The 24,227-nt window shown below is 37.8% G+C and overlaps 1 protein-coding gene across 1 annotated transcript in view; it reads left to right on the top strand.

Moving 5' to 3' along the window:
- The window catches only part of Hsdl2 (Hydroxysteroid dehydrogenase like 2), a 53,022-nt gene that overhangs the window by 18,801 nt on the left and 9,994 nt on the right, over positions 1-24,227 (top strand). The window contains exon 5 of the mRNA XM_081766818.1: positions 14,146-14,346. Within this exon, the coding sequence (XP_081622944.1) occupies positions 14,146-14,346 (201 nt within the window). The remainder of the gene's footprint in view (positions 1-14,145; positions 14,347-24,227) is intronic.

The following is a 24,227-nucleotide window of genomic DNA, read 5'->3' as shown; positions in this document are numbered from 1 at the left end:
TTTCTTTCGCCGTAAATCAGCCATTATTAATTTTCCATTCCAATCTATACCTTCTTGCTCATCGACTGTTTCGTTGTTTTTCACAATTCCAAAATGTGACAATGTAAATTCTTTTGGCTTGATGTTAAGATGCAACTCTGCGGGCGCTATTCCCAAACTAGCACTAATAGTATAGTTCAACAACAAACAAGCTTGCACAATATATTCTGGCCATGAGGAATGAGAATCGCGGCACAACACACGCAAAATTCTCTCTAAATCAGCATGGAATCTTTCGATAACATTTCCTTGTGCGTGATAAGGCGTAGTATAATGTATTTTGATGTTATATGCTTCCATAGCTTGTACGAATTCCTTGCCAATAAACTGTGGTCCATTATCTACTAAGATGTTCATAAAAATACCAAGATGAAGCATGTATGACTCAGTAAGACATTTTGCGACACTTGCACTTGTTGCACGACGAAGTGGATATGCTACTAAATAACGTGAGTATACATCACACACTGTTAACAGGTAAGTTTCACCATGTTTACCTCGAGGTAGAGGACCAACTAAATCTGCTGAGACCAAATAACGTATGTTTTTCGCTGGCACTGATTGCATTAAACATTTCGCTGGGTGATGGTCTACCTTCGTCCTCATGCAGACCTCACAATCAAGAATGTACGATTTAATGTCACTACGCATTGTTTTCCAATAAAACATACGGGAGATGATACTAAACACTTTCATAAATCCAAAGTGACCGTAATGATCATGGTAGCCAATCAAAATATTTTTCACCAAACATGGAGGTACACACAATTTTAATCTGTCTGGGAAGTGAAAATCTCTCACCATCAAAATACCATTTTCCAAAGTGTAATTTTGTTTCCAATTTCGAGCACTACTACGAAAAGAATTCTTATTTGCACTGCTTTCACTTTCACTTATATTACCTTGTAAGTAACTAATAATAGGACGGTACTCGTCACATTCCCATTGTAATTTTGCAATTGTAGACGGATCTAAATCGAACACTTCTGATTGAACAGCCTGTATAGGATTCACATTCACCATTAAATCTTCCTGAGTTGGTAACATACGAGATAAACAATCACTTAGTGTGTTAGTCTTGCCTTTGATGAATTCTATTTCATAATCGTAAGATTGAAGTTCAAGAGACCACCTCATCAGTCTTGCATTCCAATTACGCATACGTTTTAACTGCACTAAGCTTTTATGATCTGTTCGTATGTATATTTTCGCTCCTTTGAGCCAAACATGCCACTTACGAATACACCACACAAATGCAAGACACTCAAGCTCAATTATGGCATAGTTCTGTTCGTGTTTATTAAGAGTACGGCTTGCATATTCTAATACACACTTCTCACCGTCAATAATTTGATAACACACACAAGCCAACCCGAGTTTGCTTGCATCACTTTCGAGATAAAACGGCTTATCGAACTGTGGATGGTGTAATTTCACATCTTTCACTAATTCAGCCTTTAATGATTCAAATGCCTTTTGGTGTTCTTCTTCCCACTTCCATTTCTTTTCCTTCCCTAAAAGTTCGTAAAGGGGTTTAGCGATAACAGCATGACCTTTGATTGTTCGCGAATGCCACTGCACAGCACCAAGAAATGAGCGTAACATTTTTAAATTTTTGGGCACTGGTAACTTCTCGATTGCTTCAGCTGATTTCGGATCCTTTCGTATACCTTCTGCAGATACGTAATAGCCTAAATAGTTAATTTCACTTACACCAAAAATGCACTTCGACAAATTTAGCGTCATGTTCGCATCACTTAACAAACTAAGCACTTCATCTAACTGCTGTAAGAATTCTGGTACGCTTGTACAACCAAGAGCTACATCGTCCATATACCTGATTAATTTCTCTTGTAGCGGTAAAGGGAACACTTTATTCAAGCACAATTGCAGTACAGACGATCCATTTTTCACACCGAACACCATACGTGTGTACTCATATAACGTTCCTTCAAACAAGAAGGCTAAGTATGGCATAGAATCTTCTGTAATTCCACATTGTTGATACGAACTAGTAAAATCAAGAGTACCTAGCACACGTTTTCCAGTAAATTTAGCAAAGAGGTCGGACAACTTTTCTACACGCAGAGCTGGATTCTTAATATGCACATTCAATGCTCTACAATCCGTAACTATTCTTAACGCTCCACTCTTTTTCAATACTACGTGCAACGGTAATAGATGACATGATGAACTAGGTCTAATTACACCCCACTTTAACAATTTTCGGATCTCTTCACGCACTCCTTCCTTATATTTGTGCGGAATATCATAAGGACGAGCAACAATGGGTTCGTTTGTATCCACTTCTAATCGGTACTGAAATTTATTACACAGGCCAGGAAAACGGGCGAACACTTTCCTATGTTTCATTAACAACTGAAATAATTCTTCTTTCTCGTTTTCACTAAACAGCGTAGCGCGTGTAACTGCATCCCTTATTTCATCTACTGTGAAATATAGATCCGGTGGGAAGTCCTCCACTAAGTCACTAGCTTCAATTTTCTCTAAAGGCTCGGCGCACCCACTGCGGAACACATTCACCGTTCTCGCATAAAAATCATTAAGGTCCCTTATCTCGGACAACACAACAATAGGGGCTACCTTGCACTTAATTTCACTTACATTAGCTACAATGACATTTTCACTATTTCTCTGTATTAAAGGCACTTCACCACTAATTCCCTGAAATTCAACACGCAAGTTACTTCGCTTAAAATCGATGACACTGTTTAATTTCTCTAGAAAGTTTGCACCGAGTATTACGTCTTCGTGCAGTTCTGGTAACACAAGAAATTCAACTGGCACTTCCACATTTTCAATTCGCACCGGTAGAATAACCTTTCCCTTCACGTTCTTTTTCTTTCTTCCAAGAAAATCGCACAAAACGATATGCTCTCCTTTTTGCAAATGCACGTTTGCTACACACTTTGTTACTTCTCGAAAAATATTGTACCGTAATAGGCATAGTTCTGATCCACTATCTAACAGACAGATTTTGGGTTGATCGTTTAACAAAATTTTTACTCTCATCGTATTATGACCTAATTCACATTTGATCACTTCTTCTTCATTATCATTGCTTATATCATCTTCTGCTTGTAAATCTTCCTCGTTGCACATATGTGGAAAAGTAACCCTGTTTACACTACTGAAATCCCTCCCCTTTTCAGCTACCAAGTGGGAGGGCGCTACTAGTTTAAAGGCACAGAACTTTGAGGGTAAAATCCACTTTGTTGGTATGGAAATTGACGTTGCTGATTGTTACCGTTATTTACACCAGGACCTCTATTAAATGTTGGAAACCAATTATTATTTTGATTCGGACTACCTTGAGAAGTCGACGCACCACTTTGATTTTCGTTTGCCCTTGCACCTTGCGTTTCATTTCGATTTTCATTTGCACTCGTGTTTTGTCGGCCATTACCTTGCGACTGATTACCACCGTTCGAATTATTATTATTTCTGTTAAAATTACCTCGCCGTCCACGTCTATGAAATTTCCTTTTCCATCCCTGTTTGAAATTCGGACGTGCACTATCATCACTACTCACTTCACTACCGTGTTCCACCTTCACATTATTCACGCTGACACCGGTACCACCTTGCTGTTTTTGTTTATTACGCTGATTGTCGTACATATTAGTAATTCCTGACAATCCTTCGATGGACTGCACACTCGCAAGGAACTGATTTATGTTATCAGGCATAGAGCCCATCATAGCTAATTGGTACCGCTTAGGCAGGAGAGTGATGATGTGTGACAACGTAATGGTTGGATTTTCATACTCTTCCAGAGCTTGAATTTGACTAAAGCGCTCTGTTACAAAATCAACAACACTGCTATAACGTTTTGGATCAAACGGAATAGAACGCAAGTTACGCAGACGTGTGGCTTTCACTAAAGGACTCTCAAATGCATTCTGAAACTCTATCACAAATTCTTGAAAAGTTTGACACTTCTTACCGTGTAAATCGTACCACTTAAGTGCACTGTCTTTCAGAATCAATGGCATGATCGTCAAATATTCACTCTGAGGCACTCCTGCGAACGACATTTCTCTACCGAAATTTTCTAAAAATGCACTTGCACTTTCTTTCATCATATCACCTGAAAATGTAGAGAGTTGCTTAATGTCTGCTAATCGCAATGAACAACGCCTTGCATTCACTTCACTATTTCTTGCACGCTTAATACGCGGACTTTCTCTTTCGGTTTTGATTTTCGGCACGGTTCTCCTTATTACGTCACTTTCCACCTCTGTATCGGACGCCGTTTGAGACTCACTGCTCGATTTTCTCTCACGCTTCACACTGTGCACGGAACCTGTATTTCTTTGTGACATATTACTTCCAGTATCATGGTGCTCATTTGCTAATTCTATACGCTGCACACGCTCTGATAATCGTTCCACTTCTTGCTTGGTTTGTTCACTTAACTCACTGGCGCGAAGACATGTTTCAAAACACTGCTGGTTAAATTTACTCTGCTCGTGGCACACTTGAATACACTCTTGCACTGCTATACCGTATTCACTTTGTTTGGTCTCGCACTTCTGAATTCTACTTTCACGGTACTTGTCGAGACTTTCGACCAAACGCAACCTTTTCTCATAATCATCCACTTTATTGCAACATTCACTTAATTGACGTTGTTGGTCGTTTACTTGGCGCGTATTTCCTTCAACTGTGCCCCGTATATCATACACTGCATCGGCTAATTCACGTACACTTCTACGTATGTCTTCACTCGTATTAAAACACTTTAATTCCACTGCCTCAATTCGTTCTATCAGTTCTTGCCGCACTGCACTAATACACGCATTCAAATTTTTAATTTCACTCTGCATGGTAACATTCACATTATTAATTTCACCTGACAAATCATCTTTCATTTTCTGTTGGTTTACATTTATTGCCTCAACACTTTCACTCACACGTTTTTGATTATCACTCAATTCATTTTGGCTCTCATTCAACTTATTCTGATTTTCTTTAATTTCGTTAATTGATGCACTCAGTTCCCTCTGCATGGCGAGGAGAACTGTTCTAAGATCACCCTCAGCCATGGTGTTGCAAATATAACAAACTCGCTAACACAAATAATTGACTAATTTCTGCAAAAATCTAAGAATGCAAATAATAAAAATATTCTAATTTAGACAGGATTTAGGCTTCAATATGCAAGGATGAATGCACTGGACAAGGATACAATGACACGAATTTCATGCACTTATTAGCTCTGAGATGGCGGCAAAATTACGCAGCAAGTTTTGAACATCAAGAATACCTAGGCCTATGTTCGTAGACACACAAAACCGAACATTTATACAAAAAGAAAGGTTTCTGCTTCGACACATTTATCCCGGCACCATTTTATAACGTTTACTCCATAGGATGGTGATCCAGATAGAGCAAACATTATATTATATAGTCGTAAATAGGACGTTTGCTCGAGTGTTGACGATGAAACAAGTTATCCGAAGAAAGCTCCTTTCAACATCAACTACACATAAGCAAAAATTCTATGTACAACTTTTAGAGACACAAAAAAAAATTTAGCATTATGTTCTCGAAAATTAACAAATTACACAAATAATGAGTAAAAAAAGTAAATTTTGCACCATGCACTTAAACGAATCACCACGAGGCGTGAGGGGATGACATGCACAATCGCAGAAAATACTCGTCAATTGATTCATAAATTTTAATGATTGAAATACTTACAAGTCCCAATATTATAGTATGGGATATTATTATGATGATTACATATTGATGGATTTCTAATACTCTGATATCAATGGATAATTATATAACTGTTGAAGTATATGTCGCAGCTAGAAAATCATGATGTTGAGTAATGAGTCCTTTCGCGCCGAATGGCGTCGCCTATCGCCAAGTCTCTTTAGCTCTCGCTGTTCGCGTGAGTTTCACGCGTTAAATGACGTAAGAGCAGACAGAGCTGTGATTGGCTGAAGAAGTGTTGATCAAGGTCACTCCGCCCACATGTATCCGATGAGTGGGAACACACACATACATACACAGAGAACGTCGTCTGCTAGTATATGCTAGCCCTTTAAATTAAAAAGAGAGTTAAACTGCTTGCGCTGCATACAGCCAAAATAATGAATAAATGAGTTTATGACAGGCTACACAGTGTTGCCATATCGAAGTTTGTCCAGAATCACAGATACTATTGTCAATCATCAAACATGGTATACGGACATAATTGTGAACCACCCTGTAAGATAGAAACAAGAGTATGTGAAAAAAAGTATCACATAAACTCGGCTGAAGACAGTAAAGAAGATCACGCGTATGGGAAATTGATAGTCACCTTTATCCGTAAATATGTTTACACATTAGCAAACTCGGCCCAAATAGTAGCTTGACTATGTATTGCAGAAAACAGAATTTTAAAATTCGCTTTCGATAGTGAGAAAGAGCCTACAAATTGAAGACGGCATTTAAGTAGGAGGTAGAATGATTAAGTGTAGACGGTTTGTAGATCATATGACGCTTGTTGTGGAATCTGAAGAGAAAATCAATAAAATGTTAGAAAACTTAAGGAATATGGGGTGAAAATAAATGAGAGAAATACAAAAGCCATGGTGATTGGAAGGAAGCGGCCGGTGTCAATTACAGAATTAGGGGAAAAATAGAACAAATATCTAATTTTCGATACCTGGGTAGTACTATTAGTGATGACATAGAGTGTGAACGTGAAATAAAAGCAAGAATAGGAATGGCGAAAAAAGCCTTTAGGAGGAAGAAAACTCTGCTTTGTGGGACCTTGAATAGAGAGTTGAGAAAAAGACTCATAAAATGTTTCGTGTGGAGTATTGTACTGTATGGATCAGAAACATGGACTTACGCAAAAGGGATGAAAATCGATTGGAAGCTTTCGAAATGTGGGTGTGGAGAGGAATGGAGGGAATTAGCTGGGTCGAGCGGAAAACGAATAAGAAAGTGTTACAAATAGCAGAGAAGAAAAGAACAATTTTAAATATTATCAAGAAGAGGAAGAGAAAGTGATTGGGATATTAGCTAAGAAGGAACTGTATGATGAAGGATGTGCTAGGGGATATGGTGGCCGGAAATAGAGGGAGAGGGCGAAGCAGACCACAATTAATGGACGATATTAAAACAGAAAAATCGTATCTGACGACGAAGAGGTTAGCGAAAGTTGTGAAGCATGGAAGCGTCTCAGCTGCGACAAGTGACCTCTCAATAATGGCAGAATACCGATATAGACGGTATAATAGATGATAGACGATAATGTATTATATACGATAAAATAATATATAATATAATTTTAAAGATGTTTATTCGGATTGATTTCATTTATGAACTCAACCGAGAATCGCTCTAGCTATCTATTTCAAAAATAGAAATAAGAAATTTGCTTTCGTTCAAGAGTTGTCGTGCGGACTTACATATATGGGGTAAGGATAACTACCGCTAAAGACACCATTATCCGTTAAAATGGTAACAGATTGAGTCCATTAACGGACTCGGCCGAGATAATCTCTGTAAGTATTTATTGCGAAAAACAGAATTCAAATATTTGCTTATAGTGTGGAATAATGGACCTACTAACAGTACGATATTCTAAGGCCCACCTGCATAATCCTAATGATATTCTTTACTTCTATGAGGGGATAATAGCTTCGTCAATTGCAGAGCCAGAGTAACACGAAGTAACGCACAGAATCCAAGGCTTGAATATCTTTAACACTTTATAGGAAGAACGATAGCTCACGAGTAGAGCACTTACTTCCGGTACAAGTGACCCTATGTGCAGGATTTATTGCTTTGCTCAGGAATAGAGCATTTACTTCCGGTATCTCCAATAGTTTACAGGAAAAACGGTGCCTCGCGAGTAGAGCAGTTATTTCCGGTACGAGGGATTGTAGATTCAGAGTTCATTGGTTTGTATCTCAATATCTTCAACAGTTTACAGGGTCCCAGACAATGTGCAGGTACATCATGTTCATCCATGTCCATTCTCTTCAGTTTTTCTCCTGTAGCGTAAAGTGCAACGTAGAACGTAAAACTAAAGATTTAGTTTCGTTATTCTCCAACAGTTTAGAGTCCAGTATAGCAGGATTTGACACATAAATCTCCTTGTTTAAGTGCGCTTCTAACGGATCACAGTAACCGTATCATAGTATTTGTTGGATTGGTAACATTACTTTGCTATATGGCAACTCTGTTCACACTTACAACCTTTGGCATTGGGCATTCCGATGTTCAGTCGCTATAATTTTAATCGATCCTGTTTCTATGAAAGATCTGACGGCTTCGGAGTGCATACCTGGTGAAATGTATTCCTTTGTTGAAATGTGAAGGATTGTGACTGCACTTTGATGCACAATTTATCACAGTACTTTCAAAGAATTGATCAGATGGCGACGAAAGGCAGGTTTCATGAAGTCTCCATTTTCATTGGTTTCATGAAATCCATCATCACAGTAACACTAATTCATTGATAGCTCTTGGGTTACTTGAGTCGGTTGAAACCAAAGCACCATATCATGGTGTCCACATTCTGGAAAGTCAGGGAAAATCAGGGATAGTCAGGGAAATTGATTTTAGTCAGGGAAATCACAAGAAAAGCTTGCCAAGTCAGGGAAAATGCACAAGAAATTGTACGATCAATTACAAACATTACAATTAGAAAGATTTCTTGTATGTTTTGCAGTTGATTCCTGGAGGGACGAACACCATATGTTGATGGAAATGTACAAGTATTTTTGTATTCACCTTCTGATGCTTATCAGAAGGTACTTTCCCGCCTTCCTAGCGGCTCATTTTTTTCTTCCGTTTTTTTTTTTGTTTGTTTTGTTTTGTTTGTTTGCTTTTTACTTGACAGTAGAGTATTTTGAATCTCTTCTTGGTTTCATACATACTTTATTTTCATCTTTTTCTAACACCTGTACTATAGGAATACCAAGTCAATATTTCAGGCTCTTTGGTAGGCTAAGCGAAAAAATTTCAGTTGTTAATATCAGTTGAAATGTTTCGCACGACCTGAGCCCAATAATGAAACATACCAAAACTGAGGGCTTGTCTAGATACTTAATAGATTGTTTCGCATGCCCTGTACCCAATGATGAAAAGCAACAGGATGATTCAAAAGACTTGCACCATAAACTACATCCGTGAACATGTGATTGTGAGTCAATGATGCAAGCATAATGGGCTTGCTTATTCCGTGAGCGCTTGCTTCCCGTAAACAAACTTGGCCTAGCTGTCAGTCCAAAGTCCTTATCAGTTAACTATTCCTTTGAACACAGTGTTTTTTATATAAACAGGGCTCCCACTTGTCCTGTTTTCCTATATTTTGGAAATTTGTGACAATTATTATAGGACAAATATATATGTCCTTTATTTCCTTTATTTTTCAAGTGCAGTCCCAATGATGATTTAAATTGCTACATATTAGCAATATGCTAATTGTGTCTTAGGATTTTTTCTGAGGGACTAGAATATGCATATGCCTTTATGAGCTATACATATTTGCTAATTTAATTGTATTTAAATTTTTCTTGTATAGATCATTAGTTTACAATGCCAACAAAAACTCGATTTTGCGATCAGTGGCTAAGTGATCAGTCCATATTTATTTTATTATTATTTTTTTAAGGATACAGCAGGTCTACTAAGTTTAAAAAGTAAAAAGATACTCTTATTTTGTATTAATCTAAATCTTGTTTCCGGTTGCCCTTGGAGGTGAAGGGTGACCTTTTCTTACAATACATTTATATTTTTTTCTGTGCTTCAGAGCATAATATTCTATTGTATCTACCTATCTACATAATTTCTAAACCGCAAAAGTTGGACCGCTTTGTAGTTACTAACATTGATATACTTACGAGATAACAGGTGCTGATAGTAAACTGTTACCCCAATTTGATTACCATCACTAATATATGTACGAGCTTTCGAGAACTAACTCACTGTTCTCATCATCAGGCTTAGATGGGAGAATAGGATGGGTGAGGGCAGCACGGACGATGATGTGAACAGTGAGTTAGTTCTTGAAAGCTCGTACATATATTAGTGATGGTAATCAAATTGTGGTAACAGTTTACTATCAGTACCTTTTGTCTGGTAAGTATATCATTGTACGTAATTTCTAATTTCACTTCCAAAAATATTTTAGATGCCTTTCTTTGCATTGCTTCAGAAATTAATATCACTTTCTCTTTTTGCAGGTTTAAGTGGGATGTCAACTCAATAATCTGACCTTATGAGTCATCATAATGGCTAATAAGTTAACTTCTTTCAATGATCAATGGCTTGATGAAAAGTTGTACCCGGAATTTTCATGTTGGATTGGACGTGTACATGGAAATAGTGGATGTGCGTTTTGCAAAGTATGTTCAAAATCATTCAAGCTTAGTAACATGGGACGAAGAGCAGTGTCCTCTCATGCTAAAGGACCTTAACATCTTAAGAACTTGAAAGCTAAACTCATGCAACCTGCTGTCAGTGTGTTTGTGCCTTCCAGTTCAACAGGTCAGTCATCAGGTACAAGTGACTGTAGCCAGGAATCCGATCAAACTGTGTGTAAGCATAAAGATGATCAGCCAGAATCAAGTGAAAGAAGTGGTGAAATCAATAGCAAAAATAAAAAGCGTGGTTTACATTCATACATACAGACCGAAGAAGTTATGAAGGCAGAAATAATATGGACTTTGGAGTTGGTTGCAAAGAAAATATCCTTGAATGCTTGCCAGAACATTAGCCAACCTTTCCAGTTGATGTTTCCTGACAGCTCTATTGCTTCCAAATTTACCCTTGGGAAGACAAAAGCCTCTTATCTAGTAAATCATGGCTTGGCTCCATATTTTAAAGATTGTGTTATGGATAGAGTTAAACAGGCTTCAGATTATGTCATATATTTCGACGAATCTCTGAATAAAGTAGTTCAGAGAGGCCAGATGGACCTAGTCGTAAGATTCTGGAATGTAAATCAACAAAAAGTTTCTACATCATATCTAAATAGTGTATTTTTGGGACGGGCAAGAGCCGATGATCTTTTGGAGAGATTCAGAGAGGGAATAGGTCTTTCATTAGACAATTTACTGCAGGTTTCCATGGATGGACCAAACGTAAATCTCCTCTTCAGGGAAAAACTAAAGAGTGAAATGTGCCAACGAAATCCCGATGGAAAAAGTTTGATAGACACTGGTGTTTGTGGACTACATGTTTTGCATGGTAGCATGAAAAATGGGCTAAAGGCATCACAGTGGCATTTAGACGAGACTCTTAGGGATATGTATTACATTTTTAATAACAGCCCAGCTCGCCGGGCGGAATATACTACCATTACAGGATCCACCGATTTCCCAAAAAAGTTCTGTTCTATCAGATGGCTTGAGAATGTGGATTGCTTGGAAAGGGCTGTGAAAATTTATCACAATGTGAAGAAATTCATACAAGATTCTACACTACCTAATTGTCGGCAACAATCTTCTTTAAAGGAACAGATGAAAGACCCTCTGTTGAAGAGTAAGTTGGCTGGTTATAGAGTTGTTTCAGCAGAATGTGAAACTTTTCTTCGAAGATTTCAGTCTCCAAAGCCACTAATGCCTTTCTTGCACACAGCACTTTTGGACTTAATGCATAGTTTATTGGCTCGATGTGTGAAACCAGAAATATTGCAGCAAGCTGACTCTGCTCAAAAACTGATGTCTTTGGAACTTTCAAATGAGAACCTTCTTCCTTCAGCAATGATTGACATTGGTTTTGCTACGAGGAAAGTATTAAGAGAAACCGTATGTACAGACAAGGAAAAAGCAGAATTCAAACTTGAGTTTCGCAAATTAATCATAGGTTTAGTTCAGAAGTTGCGTGAAAGAAGCCCGCTGAAGTAGAGGTTTGTGCGTGGTGTCACTTGTTTTGCCCCAAGTATTATTTTGGAGCAGCCATCTCTAGCAAAAAAGAGAGCGCAGATTGTTCTTGAAGACCTTCACAGTGCAAACAGGATTTCGTCAGATGTGGCTGAACAGGCAAAGAAACAGTTCAGTGTATTGTGTGTTGAAGCACAAGGTTCCTTGAAATCATACTTTTGCGAGTTTACTGCAAGACACGACGATTCTGTAGGATTAGATGAGTTTTACTACAAGATGCTAAAGGATGATGTCAAGTTTGCTAGCCTTTTGAATGTAGTGAAAATTTGCTTGATAATGTCACATGGCAATTCACCGGTTGAAAGTGGTTTCTCCATCAACAAATCACTACTTGTAGAAAATCTTGTAGAACACTCTCTGGTGTCTCAAAGACTTGTGCATGATGCTATCAGCAGTGCTGGGGGTGTAGGTAATATATCCATCACCAGGAGCTTACTACAGTCTGTAAAATGTTCCAGACGAAGGTACCAAGATTATCTGGACAAACAGAAAAGTGTACAGCGCGAAGAAGAAAAGAAAGTTGTAGAAAAGAGAAGGATTAATCAAGAGCTAAAAGATTTAAATGACAAAAGACAAAAGTTGCAGAATAACTTGAAATCAGAAGAAAGTGCTCTTCAAGCAAGAATCGATGAGCTGGAAAAGAAGAAAGGCAGTTTGTAATATGGAACACTTATTAAAAATATAAACTCTTTTATTCCCCACTTTTATGGATAGTTGTGCAATCATAAGTGAGAAATTTTCATGTGAACACATTCTCCATATTGTACAGAAGACGCTTTATTATTATTATTATCATTATTATTTTTTATTTTAAACCATGATATTTTTCAGTTTTATGTCAACATGTGCTAATATAATACATTTTGTAAACTTGTAAATGTACGTTAAAAAAATCTTTCTGTATCTTTGTAATCTTGTGTGCATAATGTGTAATAAAATGTAATAATACGACAGTAAATAAGGTGAGAGTTGGCTGGCTATGGGGAGGGTGGAGGCCAGAAAAAGTCAGGGAAAAATTGGAAATGCAGTCAGGGAAAGTCAGGGAAATTGAGATGGAATTTTCTGTGGACACCATGCATATCCTCTCCATTCGCCGTACTGATTTCCCTGCAACCACCTTCTGTTTGTAGGACTTAGAACTGAAGGTAATCTAGTTTGTTGAAGAATTTTTCAAGCTTTTAGTATAAAATCGAACATTGATCAGAGGAATTTAAGTACTTCTTCTGAATCTAGTTTTCAAGTGTGAAGGAGGGGAGAAGGTAAATTTTGAACTCCTTTAAAGATGCATGAGATTTAGAGGCTTTTAGTATGAATCATATCTCTCGATCTTTAAACATTGATTGATTTCTTTTTGATATATAGTGTTTTAGACTGTTGACTTTGATTATTAAAAGAAGTTGGCTATTGAATAATAAATTCAAACTAAACAAAATATGATTTATTGATGGTTGCAGCTTTCGTTTTTATACAAAATTAATAAATAGTATAGTGGTAACAAATAGAATATATTGTCCCCTCACGGGATACCAATTTTTACTACCCTATCCATAGCTCAAAAATAAGGCAGAAAGAAAAAAAATACACAACCACCTCCAGTTCCATTCTCCAGAAATAGTTCGATCCTTGTTAGCTTGTATGTTCGGCTGTTGAAAGTTGAATTGATGATCCCCGCTGCTTCCACCCACCTTTTTATTTCAAAGTTTATCTTGTCGTTTAGTTTTTATTTAGTTGTTAAAAGTTACTTTATTAGTTATTTATTTAAAGGTTGAGTGTTCGCATGCGAGATCAGGTTTAATTCATTTCCATTATGGTTTTCGTTTACTGCCAGTTTATCGCAGTTTATTGCCATGTTTTCTTTAAATGTAGCCTTTAGCCATCTACTATCTTAAAAATGTTTTAAACACTTGATAACAGATTTTTTTTTTTCTTCGTCCTTCCTGGCGGGTATGTAACACATATATGATTGTGATAGCGAACGTACGAATTGAAATCAGTATTACCAAACTAACCTTTGCATTTTGTGTTGAATATTTCACTGACTTTCATCAAGATGAAAGAATAAAATATTTTAGAATTATCACTGCTCCCGTAACATAGGCTCACTGAAATCCAGTTGAGAATGTGTGATCTGTCTGAATAATGAGTTAGCAAGTAATTGCATTTTCTTTCTTTCTGTGTTGAACAGGGATTCTGACGGCTGCGATGGAGATGTTAGCAGGTGCCGAAACAGCGATGAGGCAGTGTCGGAAGCCTGAAATCATGGCGGATGCTGCGTACGCCATTCTCCTCCGTGACAGCGCCACTTTCACTGGAAACTTCTGCATCGATGACGTTATTTTGAAAGAGGAAGGAATCACAGATTTCGATCAATATTTGACCATACCAGGTGATTATGATTCTTTGTCATTCAGGTAACATTTCCAAGGAGGTGGAGTTAAACTTTCAGACACATTGTGTATAAAGAATTTGGAACTTCGGTTAGGGATGCTTAGTAAAGCATTGACTGCAAATATATAACAGTTGTTTATACAGAGTGTTTCAAAACAACACCGACAATGTTTGGAAGTTGATTCCCGACACCAAGATAAGACAAAAAGTATAGAGCAACCTTGGTGCACAAATGCTTCCTTTCCGAGTTATAGACTGCCGAAAACATGAAAAAATGAAGTTTAAAGGTCCATAGCTCCAAAACTATTGGACCTACCGTAGTCGGGTCACGACTTCACTTAGGAACTAATTTGTTTGCTATCCAAAAATTCATGTTTCATAATCCTAAGGTACTCAACCAATAATTTTTATAAAGGGATTTTGGCTGCGGGCATATAATTGGAAGTATTCACCAACTACTCTATAAAAATTGTTGCGGAAGTATCGCAGGATTCTGAAACATGGATATTTGGATGGAGCACATACTAGTTCGTAAGTGAAGTCTTGACCCAACTACGGTAGGTCCCATAGTGTTGGACCTATGGACCTTTAAAATTCATTTTTCATGTTTTCGGCAGGCTACAACTCCGAAAGGAAGGATTTGTGCACCCAGGTTTGTCTGTACTTCTTGTCTTATCTTGGTGTCAGGAATCACCTCCCAAACGTTGGTGTTGTTTTGAAACACCCTACATATATATATATATCGCTATTTCTCTTGGTGAATACCCGAGTAGTAACATCCACTGAGACTTGAATCCGCTGTAGGACCATTATATAAGAAAAACCTTGACATATAAGCCTGTTATCTACCAGAGTTCCCTCGTGGCTATAATGTTACCATAGACTCGGCTTCGATTTCCAGCGGAGCTTATGTGGTTCGAATTCTACGTTAAGCTGTACATCGATGTCTGATAAAGCCTCAATGCTAAAAGGGATCAATGAGTCGGCTTCGATTTCCAGCGGAGCTTATGTGGTTCGAATTCTACGTTAAGCTGTAGATCCACGTCTGATAAAGCCTCAATGCTAAAAAGATCAATGAGTCGGCTTCGATTTCCAGCGGAGCTTATGTGGTTCGAATTCTACGTTAAGCTGTAGATCCACGTCTGATAAAGCCTCAATGCTAAAAGGGATCAATGAGTTGGCTTCGATTTCCAGCGGAGCTTATGTGGTTCGAATTCTACGTTAAGCTGTAGATCCACGTCTGATAAAGCCTCAATGCTAAAAGGGATCAATGACTCGGCTTCGATTTCCAGCGGAGCTTATGTGGTTCGAATTCTACGTTAAGCTGTAGATCGATGTCTGATAAAGCCTCAATGCTAAAAGGGATCAATGAGTCGGCTTCGATTTCCAGCGGAGCTTATGTGGTTCGAATTCTACGTTAAGCTGTAGATCCATGTCTGATAAAGCCTCAATGCTAAAAGGGATCAATGAGTCGGCTTCGATTTCCAGCGGAGCTTATGTGGTTCGAATTCTACGTTAAGCTGTAGATCCACGTCTGATAAAGCCTCAATGCTAAAAGGGATCAATGAGTCGGCTTCGATTTCCAGCGGAGCTTATGTGGTTCGAATTCTACGTTAAGCTGTAGATCCACGTCTGATAAAGCCTCAATGCTAAAAGGGATCAATGAGTCGGCTTCGATTTCCAGCGGAGCTTATGTGGTTCGAATTCTACGTTAAGCTGTAGATCGATGTCTGATAAAGCCTCAATGCTAAAAGGGATCAATGACTCGGCTTCGATTTCCAGCGGAGCTTATGTGGTTCGAATTCTACGTTAAGCTGTAGATCCACGTTTGATAAAGCCTCAATGCTAAAAGGGATCAATGAGTCGGCTTCGATTTCCAGCGGAGCTTATGTGGTTCGAATTCTACGTTAAGCTGTAGATCCACGTCTGATAAAGCCTCAATGCTAAAATGGATCAATGAGTCGGCTTCGATTTCCAGCGGAGCTTATGTGGTTCGAATTCTACGTTAAGCTGTAGATCCACGTCTGATAAAGCCTCAATGCTAAAAGGGATCAATGACTCGGCTTCGATTTCCAGCGGAGCTTATGTGGTTCGAATTCTACGTTAAGCTGTAGATCCACGTCTGATAAAGCCTCAATGCTAAAAGGGATCAATGAGTTGGCTTCGATTTCCAGCGGAGCTTATGTGGTTCGAATTCTACGTTAAGCTGTAGATCCACGTCTGATAAAGCCTCAATGCTAAAAGGGATCAATGAGTCGGCTTCGATTTCCAGCGGAGCTTATGTGGTTCGAATTCTATGTTAAGCTGTAGATCCACGTCTGATAAAGCCTCAATGCTAAAAGGGATCAATGAGTCGGCTTCGATTTCCAGCGGAGCTTATGTGGTTCGAATTCTACGTTAAGCTGTAGATCCATGTCTGATAAAGTCTCAATGCTAAAAGGGATCAATGACTCGGCTTCGATTTCCAGCGGAGCTTATGTGGTTCGAATTCTACGTTAAGCTGTAGATCCATGTCTGATAAAGCCTCAATGCTAAAAGGGATCAATGAGTCGACTTCGATTTCCAGCGGAGCTTATGTGTTTCGAATTCTACGTTAAGCTGTAGATCCACGTCTGATAAAGCCTCAATGCTAAAAGGGATCAATGACTCGGCTTCGATTTCCAGCGGAGCTTATGTGGTTCGAATTCTACGTTAAGCTGTAGATCGATGTCTGATAAAGCCTCAATGCTAAAAGGGATCAATGACTCGGCTTCGACTTCCAGCGGAGCTTATGTGGTTCGAATTCTACGTTAAGCTGTAGATCCACGTCTGATAAAGCCTCAATGCTAAAAGGGATCAATGACTCGGCTTCGATTTCCAGCGGAGCTTATGTGGTTCGAATTCTACGTTAAGCTGTAGATCCATGTCTGATAAAGCCTCAATGCTAAAAGGGATCAATGACTCGGCTTCGATTTCCAGCGGAGCTTATGTGGTTCGAATTCTACGTTAAGCTGCAGATCGATGTCTGATAAAGCCTCAATGCTAAAAGGGATCAATGACTCGGCTTCGATTTCCAGCGTAGCTTATGTGGTTCGAATTCTACGTTAAGCTGTAGATCCACGTCTGATAAAGCCTCAATGCTAAAAGGGATCAATGAGTCGGCTTCGATTTCCAGCGGAGCTTATGTGGTTCGAATTCTACGTTAAGCTGTAGATCCACGTCTGATAAAGCCTCAATGCTAAAATGGATCAATGAGTCGGCTTCGATTTCCAGCGGAGCTTATGTGGTTCGAATTCTACGTTAAGCTGTAGATCCACGTCTGATAAAGCCTCAATGCTAAAAGGGATCAATGAGTCGGCTTCGATTTCCAGCGGAGCTTATGTGGTTCGAATTCTACGTTAAGCTGTAGATCCATGTCTGATAAAGCCTCAATGCTAAAAGGGATCAATGACTCACCTTCGATTTCCAGCGGAGCTTATGTGGTTCGAATTCTGCGTTAAGCTGTAGATCCACGTCTGATAAAGCCTCAATGCTAAAAGGGATCAATGACTCGGCTTCGATTTCCAGCGGAGCTTATGTGGTTCGAATTCTACGTTAAGCTGTAGATCCACGTCTGATAAAGCCTCAATGCTAAAAGGGATCAATGAGTCGGCTTCGATTTCCAGCGGAGCTTATGTGGTTCGAATTCTACGTTAAGCTGTAGATCCACGTCTGATAAAGCCTCAATGCTAAAAGGGATCAATGAGTCGGCTTCGATTTCCAGCGAAGCTTATGTGGTTTGAATTCTACGTTAAGCTGTAGATCCACGTCTGATAAAGCCTCAATGCTAAAATGGATGAATGACTCGGCTTCGATTTCCAGCGGAGCTTATGTGGTTCGAATTCTACGTTAAGCTGTAGATCGATGTCTGATAAAGCCTCAATGCTAAAAGGGATCAATGACTCGGCTTCGATTTCCAGCGGAGCTTATGTGGTTCGAATTCTACGTTAAGCTGTAGATCCACGTCTGATAAAGCCTTAATGCTAAAAGGGATCAATGACTCGGCTTCGATTTCCAGCGGAGCTTATGTGGTTCGAATTCTACGTTAAGCTGTAGATCGATGCCTGATAAAGCCTCAATGCTAAAAGGGATCAATGACTCGGCTTCGATTTCCAGCGGAGCTTATGTGGTTCGAATTCTACGTTAAGCTGTAGATCGATGTCTGATAAAGCCTCAATGCTAAAAGGGATCAATGACTCGGCTTCGATTTCCAGCGGAGCTTATGTGGTTCGAATTCTACGTTAAGCTGTAGATCCATGTCTGATAAAGCCTCAGTGCTAAAAGGGATCAATGACTCGGCTTCGATTTCCAGCGGAGCTTATGTGGTTCGAATTCTACGTTAAGCTGTAGATCGATGTCTGATAAAGCCTCAATGCTAAAAGGGATCAATGACTCGGCTTCGATTTCCAGCGGAGCTTATGTGGTTCGAATTCTACGTTAAGCTGTAGATCGATGTCTGATAAAGCCTCAATGCTAAAAGGGATCAATGACTCGGCTTCGATTTCCAGCGGAGCTTATGTGGTTCGAATTCTACGTTAAGCTGTAGATCCATGTCTGATAAAGCCTCAATGCTAAAAGGGATCAATGACTCGGCTTCGATTTCCAGCGGAGCTTATGTGGTTCGAATTCTACGTTAAGCTGTAGATCGATGTCTGATAAAGCCTCAATGCTAAAAGGGATCAATGAGTCGGCTTCGATTTCCAGCGGAGCTTATGTGGTTCGAATTCTACGTTAAGCTGTAGATCCATGTCTGATAAAGCCTCAATGCTAAAAGGGATCAATGACTCGGCTTCGATTTCCAGCGGAGCTTATGTGGTTCGAATTCTACGTTAAGCTGTAGATCCACGTCTGATAAAGCCTCAATGCTAAAACGGATCAATGAGTCGGCTTCGATTTCCAGCGGAGCTTATGTGGTTCGAATTCTACGTTAAGCTGTAGATCCACGTCTGATAAAGCTTCAATGCTAAAAGGGATCAATGACTCGGCTTCGATTTCCAGCGGAGCTTATGTGGTTCGAATTCTACGTTAAGCTGTAGATCCACGTCTGATAAAGCCTCAATGCTAAAAGGGATCAATGAGTCGGCTTCGATTTCCAGCGGAGCTTATGTGGTTCGAATTCTACGTTAAACTGTAGATCCACGTCTGATAAAGCCTCAATGCTAAAAGGGATCAATGTTACTAAGCATCAATCCAACCAAACAAAGCATTACCCACCACACTATCCAGCTTCCAAGGGAATGGATTTCAAGATCACGCCATTGGTTCTGGCGTTGATTGATTGATTCCGAATTTATCGTCCCGTTGATAAACGAGGCTCTGTGAGACGTTATCACAGCACAGTATATAAACCCGACAGTCGTTGTTGTTTACAGTTGGGACAGTGGAACATTTAATAAGCATTACCGCCAGCCTAGCACAAGCATACAGTTATATCCTATGAATGGTTGGAAAGAAGTACGCGGAGATATATCAAAGTGTCTATCGGTCACGGAAAAGTCACGCAATCGGGAAACAGTCATGAAAGTCAAGAAAAAGTCGCGAAATTTAACTGTGACGGACCGATTACCGGTTGGTTACATTGGGTCCGTATTGTAATGTTTACCGGTTGAAGTCGAAGTTGGTTCCCGCATAGTATTACTGTGCACAGTTTTGGTTACGTGTAATTTTACACTAATTTAATGTTAATTCGTTTTGTATTGTTAGTACAAAGGATGGCACAAAAGAATACATGTACTCAATCTTGATATGAGATACGCACGTAAACACATCCGGAAATTTAGTCTAAAATTTTGAGTATTTCCTTTAAATCTAGTTCTTACCGATTCACTTCAACCCATGTAACTGTTTCTTTACAGTCTATACAGTATTTTAGAACAATTAATATAAATAAAACCAAGTAATACTAAATTTTTACTTAAAATATTTACTCACTGTGTTGCTTGTGCTTTGGCTGTTGTTTATGTCATGGCGGATGTTCTGGTTATTGCCGCAAGAGGGCGTTCGAATCGCTATACGTGAAACTAATAGTTTCAAATATGGCGGTTTAAGAGTAATCATAATTCTCTCGTTGCTATAGTAAAAAATAAACAAGTGCCTGAAGAAATTAACGACTCTTTATAAATTATTAGATAGGATTTGTGGTAAGTTAGATATTAAAAATAGATATAGAGATTCATGATTTTTACGGTTAGATTCTTGTATCGATATGTATTTATGGTAAAACTGTGATAATTATAGTCGAAGATATAATATTAAAAACCGCGTTTATCGAGGCCTGGCTACGAGTGTATGATGACGCAGTGAATTTAGGGTTTTCAGTATATAAGAACGATGGTCTAGGTTAGCTCCTTAAAAATTTAGAAATTTCGCAACTAAAAGTGCAAATTCGACCTGCAACCTAGTTAAAAATTATGATTTAGGATAACCTGCGATATTATTTGGAGGAAATAGATACTGAGGAGTCTGACCGAAGTCAAAATTCAGTAAAACCTTTGTTCGGACAAAGACCATCGAGTGTTACCTCCGCCATCATTAGGAATCTAAAATGATGGGTCAGGAGGTATAAATGGTTGAGATTAATCTCATCGATTTGTGGAACGACATCCTACTATGGTAGTATGTGGAGCCAACAATCCGGGGATATTAGTGTCAACTCTTCACTTAAACAGGTTGGATAGTCTAGCCGAACCTGAGGATTAAACAGGGACTCTGACCAAACCGGGTAACATCATTTCTTATTTTTTATAAACAGTATAGAAAAGTTCAACAAATGGCATCTTTAAGAAGTAGTATGTGTAACTAAATTAAAGGGGCGTTACGCGTCTCTGAACTTATCAATCGTCGTCCACTCATATACAAGCATGTATAATTGAATTACTAAATCTTATGTGTGTCTCTACGTGAATTTGAAAATGTGTATGTTAATATTAGGGTAATACTTTACTTTATACGCACCTTTCGATAACAATGTACCTTGAGAATTTTAAATGTCTAGGTTAGATAGGGTTATGTTAAACACCTTGCTGAATTATATGTCATAATGATGTTTTATTTCGTGAAATATTTGTTGTAGGTTAGGTTAGGTCTAAATTGTAAATGTGTGATCCATAGTATTTATGTAGGTTAGGTTAGGAGATTTTTTTTTTTTTTTTTGTGTATCCGTGTTTCTAAATTTAATATGTGCCTCTTATATATCGCAATAGGATATATGTTATTTTGTTAGGTGAACCTTTACTATGAACGCACCCACGAATATTTTGTATCCGAGAATTTAAGTGTTCCGTACTCCTTGTCATTTGATTTAATATTGCTCCGTGATGTATATCAAACTGTAAATATTATGATGAAATTTCTTTGAGAGTGCCATAATATATTAATGTGTCCCTTTTAGTCGTATTTGTAATACATGCGTGTAGGTTAGATAAGATTTCCATTTCTTACGTGTAGAGCCGATAACAATTGTAAGTCGAGCGTGTTTTTCCATATTTTGTCGTGTGTCCCTCTGATATTAATTTGTGATGTATTTTGTATCCGTGATTGCCATATTTTGTTGTGTGCTCTGTGACATTACCTTGTGATACATTTTCATTTAGTAAAATTTCTAGTTTTATACGTGTAGAGCCGGTAAAATTGTATTTTAAACGTGTGTTTTATATTCTGTCGTGTGTCCCTTTGATATTACTTTGTCACGTGTTTCGATATGCTCAGTACGTATAAAATCAGTAAATTAAATTATATTTTGAGCGTGCCTTTTGATATGTTGTCATGTGCCCTTTCATAGTGTACCTCCGGATTTAATATTATTATTAGTCCTAGAATTACCATTTCGTGCGATATTGTTTTGTTATAGTACTCTGAACGTGCCATGATTGCAGTTGCGTGCCTGCTTGTCGAACATATATTTTGCCTCATCGAAACAGATAACATTAAAATATGTCTCAACTTGCTTCGCTCTTATGCATATCCATCCCTCTTTAAGTTAATTAGTTGCAAACAAAGATAATAAGTTAAAAATGATAATAATTCTTTAAAAGGCGTTTCGGTAATTGGACCCTGTCGAGTATATGTAGATTTCATTTTTTTTTTTTTTTTTTTTTTTCGTTCTCGCTAGACATTTGTAAATATATCCTTTTCCATTAATAGTAGTGCTTTCATATTAGAGATATTATGAGAATGATGAGTAGGCTAATATAAAGTAATGATGCTACTTATTTACTGTAAGTTAAAAGAATGTCATTGTAGTAGCAATGATACGGCCTACGTTTGTATTTCCTTTGATAAACGACAGGGATATCATAAAGAACGAACGCCCGATTAAAACGTTTATTTATAAATATAGAAGTAGAGAGGATGGATCGCCAAATTTTGTTTTAGTATTAAGAATTTCCTATATGTATCAACGATGAGAATCATGTTTGATAATCTGAATATGTTAAACCACTATGATAACGTAATTTCATAAAATGTTGATAAAGTATCTTTGAGATACCACGATGGAGGCAAATGTTTAATAATATTTTTTTTTTAATCTGTTATAATGTAAATGTTAACAAATGGCACGAATAAACTAATCACGAAAAATTTAACTTTATGATTTCAAATATAATCTATAAACTAGAATTTATGCAATTCTAATTTTTTTTTAAATGTACTAATTAAGCTGAACAATGTTGACTCTTATTCTTGGTTGGCCACAAAACAAGAATTTGGAAATCTTCTGATGATAAATAATAACTTTGTTGTTGTGTCTTCCTTCTCTTTTGCTAAAGCTAATGCAACCTGAACATTAAGTCTAATATAACCTTGATTTTTTTTTTTCAATACCCTGAGATGGTGTTGTTTATAATTGGCTACAGCGTTAAAACACAATGAATGAAAACGATTTGTTATATAACTTTTGGGTCGGGATTTTTATCTGTACAAATATAAGTAGAGACTGGAATATGTTGTTCCATAAAACGTGAAAATTCACCGCCAAAAATATCTATGGTCGGCTTTAGACGCTACCAAATCGCAAGTAAAATACGCTTCTATCGCATGCATGAAAATTAGGCCTAAAAAAGAATAAAACAATATTAACCAAGTTAAAACAGAGATAGAATCCATCAGTACAACTGTTTACAATCAGTGTGACATTTTTAATGGATTGGTAAGGATTTGTCAATTTGTGTGTATTTAGATATATAATTTTAAGACTATTGGATTTGTAAGTGTTGTTGGTCAGTTACCGAACAAAACAGATTATATACAGTGAATATACTGAAAGTGATGTGAGAAGATACCAAGTTTTTATCGCTTCAGGGATCAGACTTTGAAAGTAGAGATAAGTGCTAAAGCATATAGGTACTGTTATTAGCTTTGGAATGTTACGAAATTTTATGGTTTGGTAAAGAAAAGATCACGAAAAAGTCAGGAAATTTCATTTTGGAATTTGTTACACACACTGTGTATAGAAAACAGGAGTATCTGAATGCTGTGTTCATAATTTCTGTGTATAATACCATTGTAAAGGATTTTTTTCTAGTTTATCGTTCCACCAAGGCTAAAGAAGACTGTGATAAGTAGATGATAATAGTGAAATCATGAAAGTGGGAGGAAACAGGAAAACCTCCGGATCTGTGTTTTTCCAGTATAGAAGTGTGTGTCTAAGCTTTTCCCTGCCACCCATATGTTTTAGTTACTAACATGGAAGTTACAATAATTAGAAAGTTTAATTTGGGTAATTTATTAAGTAAATTGGGTAATTAAATATGTGAGGTAGTAATAGTAGAAGTATCCTTTGTTTTAATTTATTCTTACATGAATTCTAAGTTACGAATAATTGTCAAAGAATTAGAATTCAATTAATGTGTGTTTATTGCA

The sequence above is a fragment of the Thermobia domestica genome, chromosome 7 (assembly GCF_964235325.1).
Source record: "Thermobia domestica chromosome 7, izTheDome1.hap1.1, whole genome shotgun sequence".
NCBI lineage: Eukaryota > Metazoa > Arthropoda > Insecta > Zygentoma > Lepismatidae > Thermobia > Thermobia domestica.
Note: the sequence above shows the minus strand (reverse complement) of the source record. Positions and strands in the feature narration are given on the sequence as shown.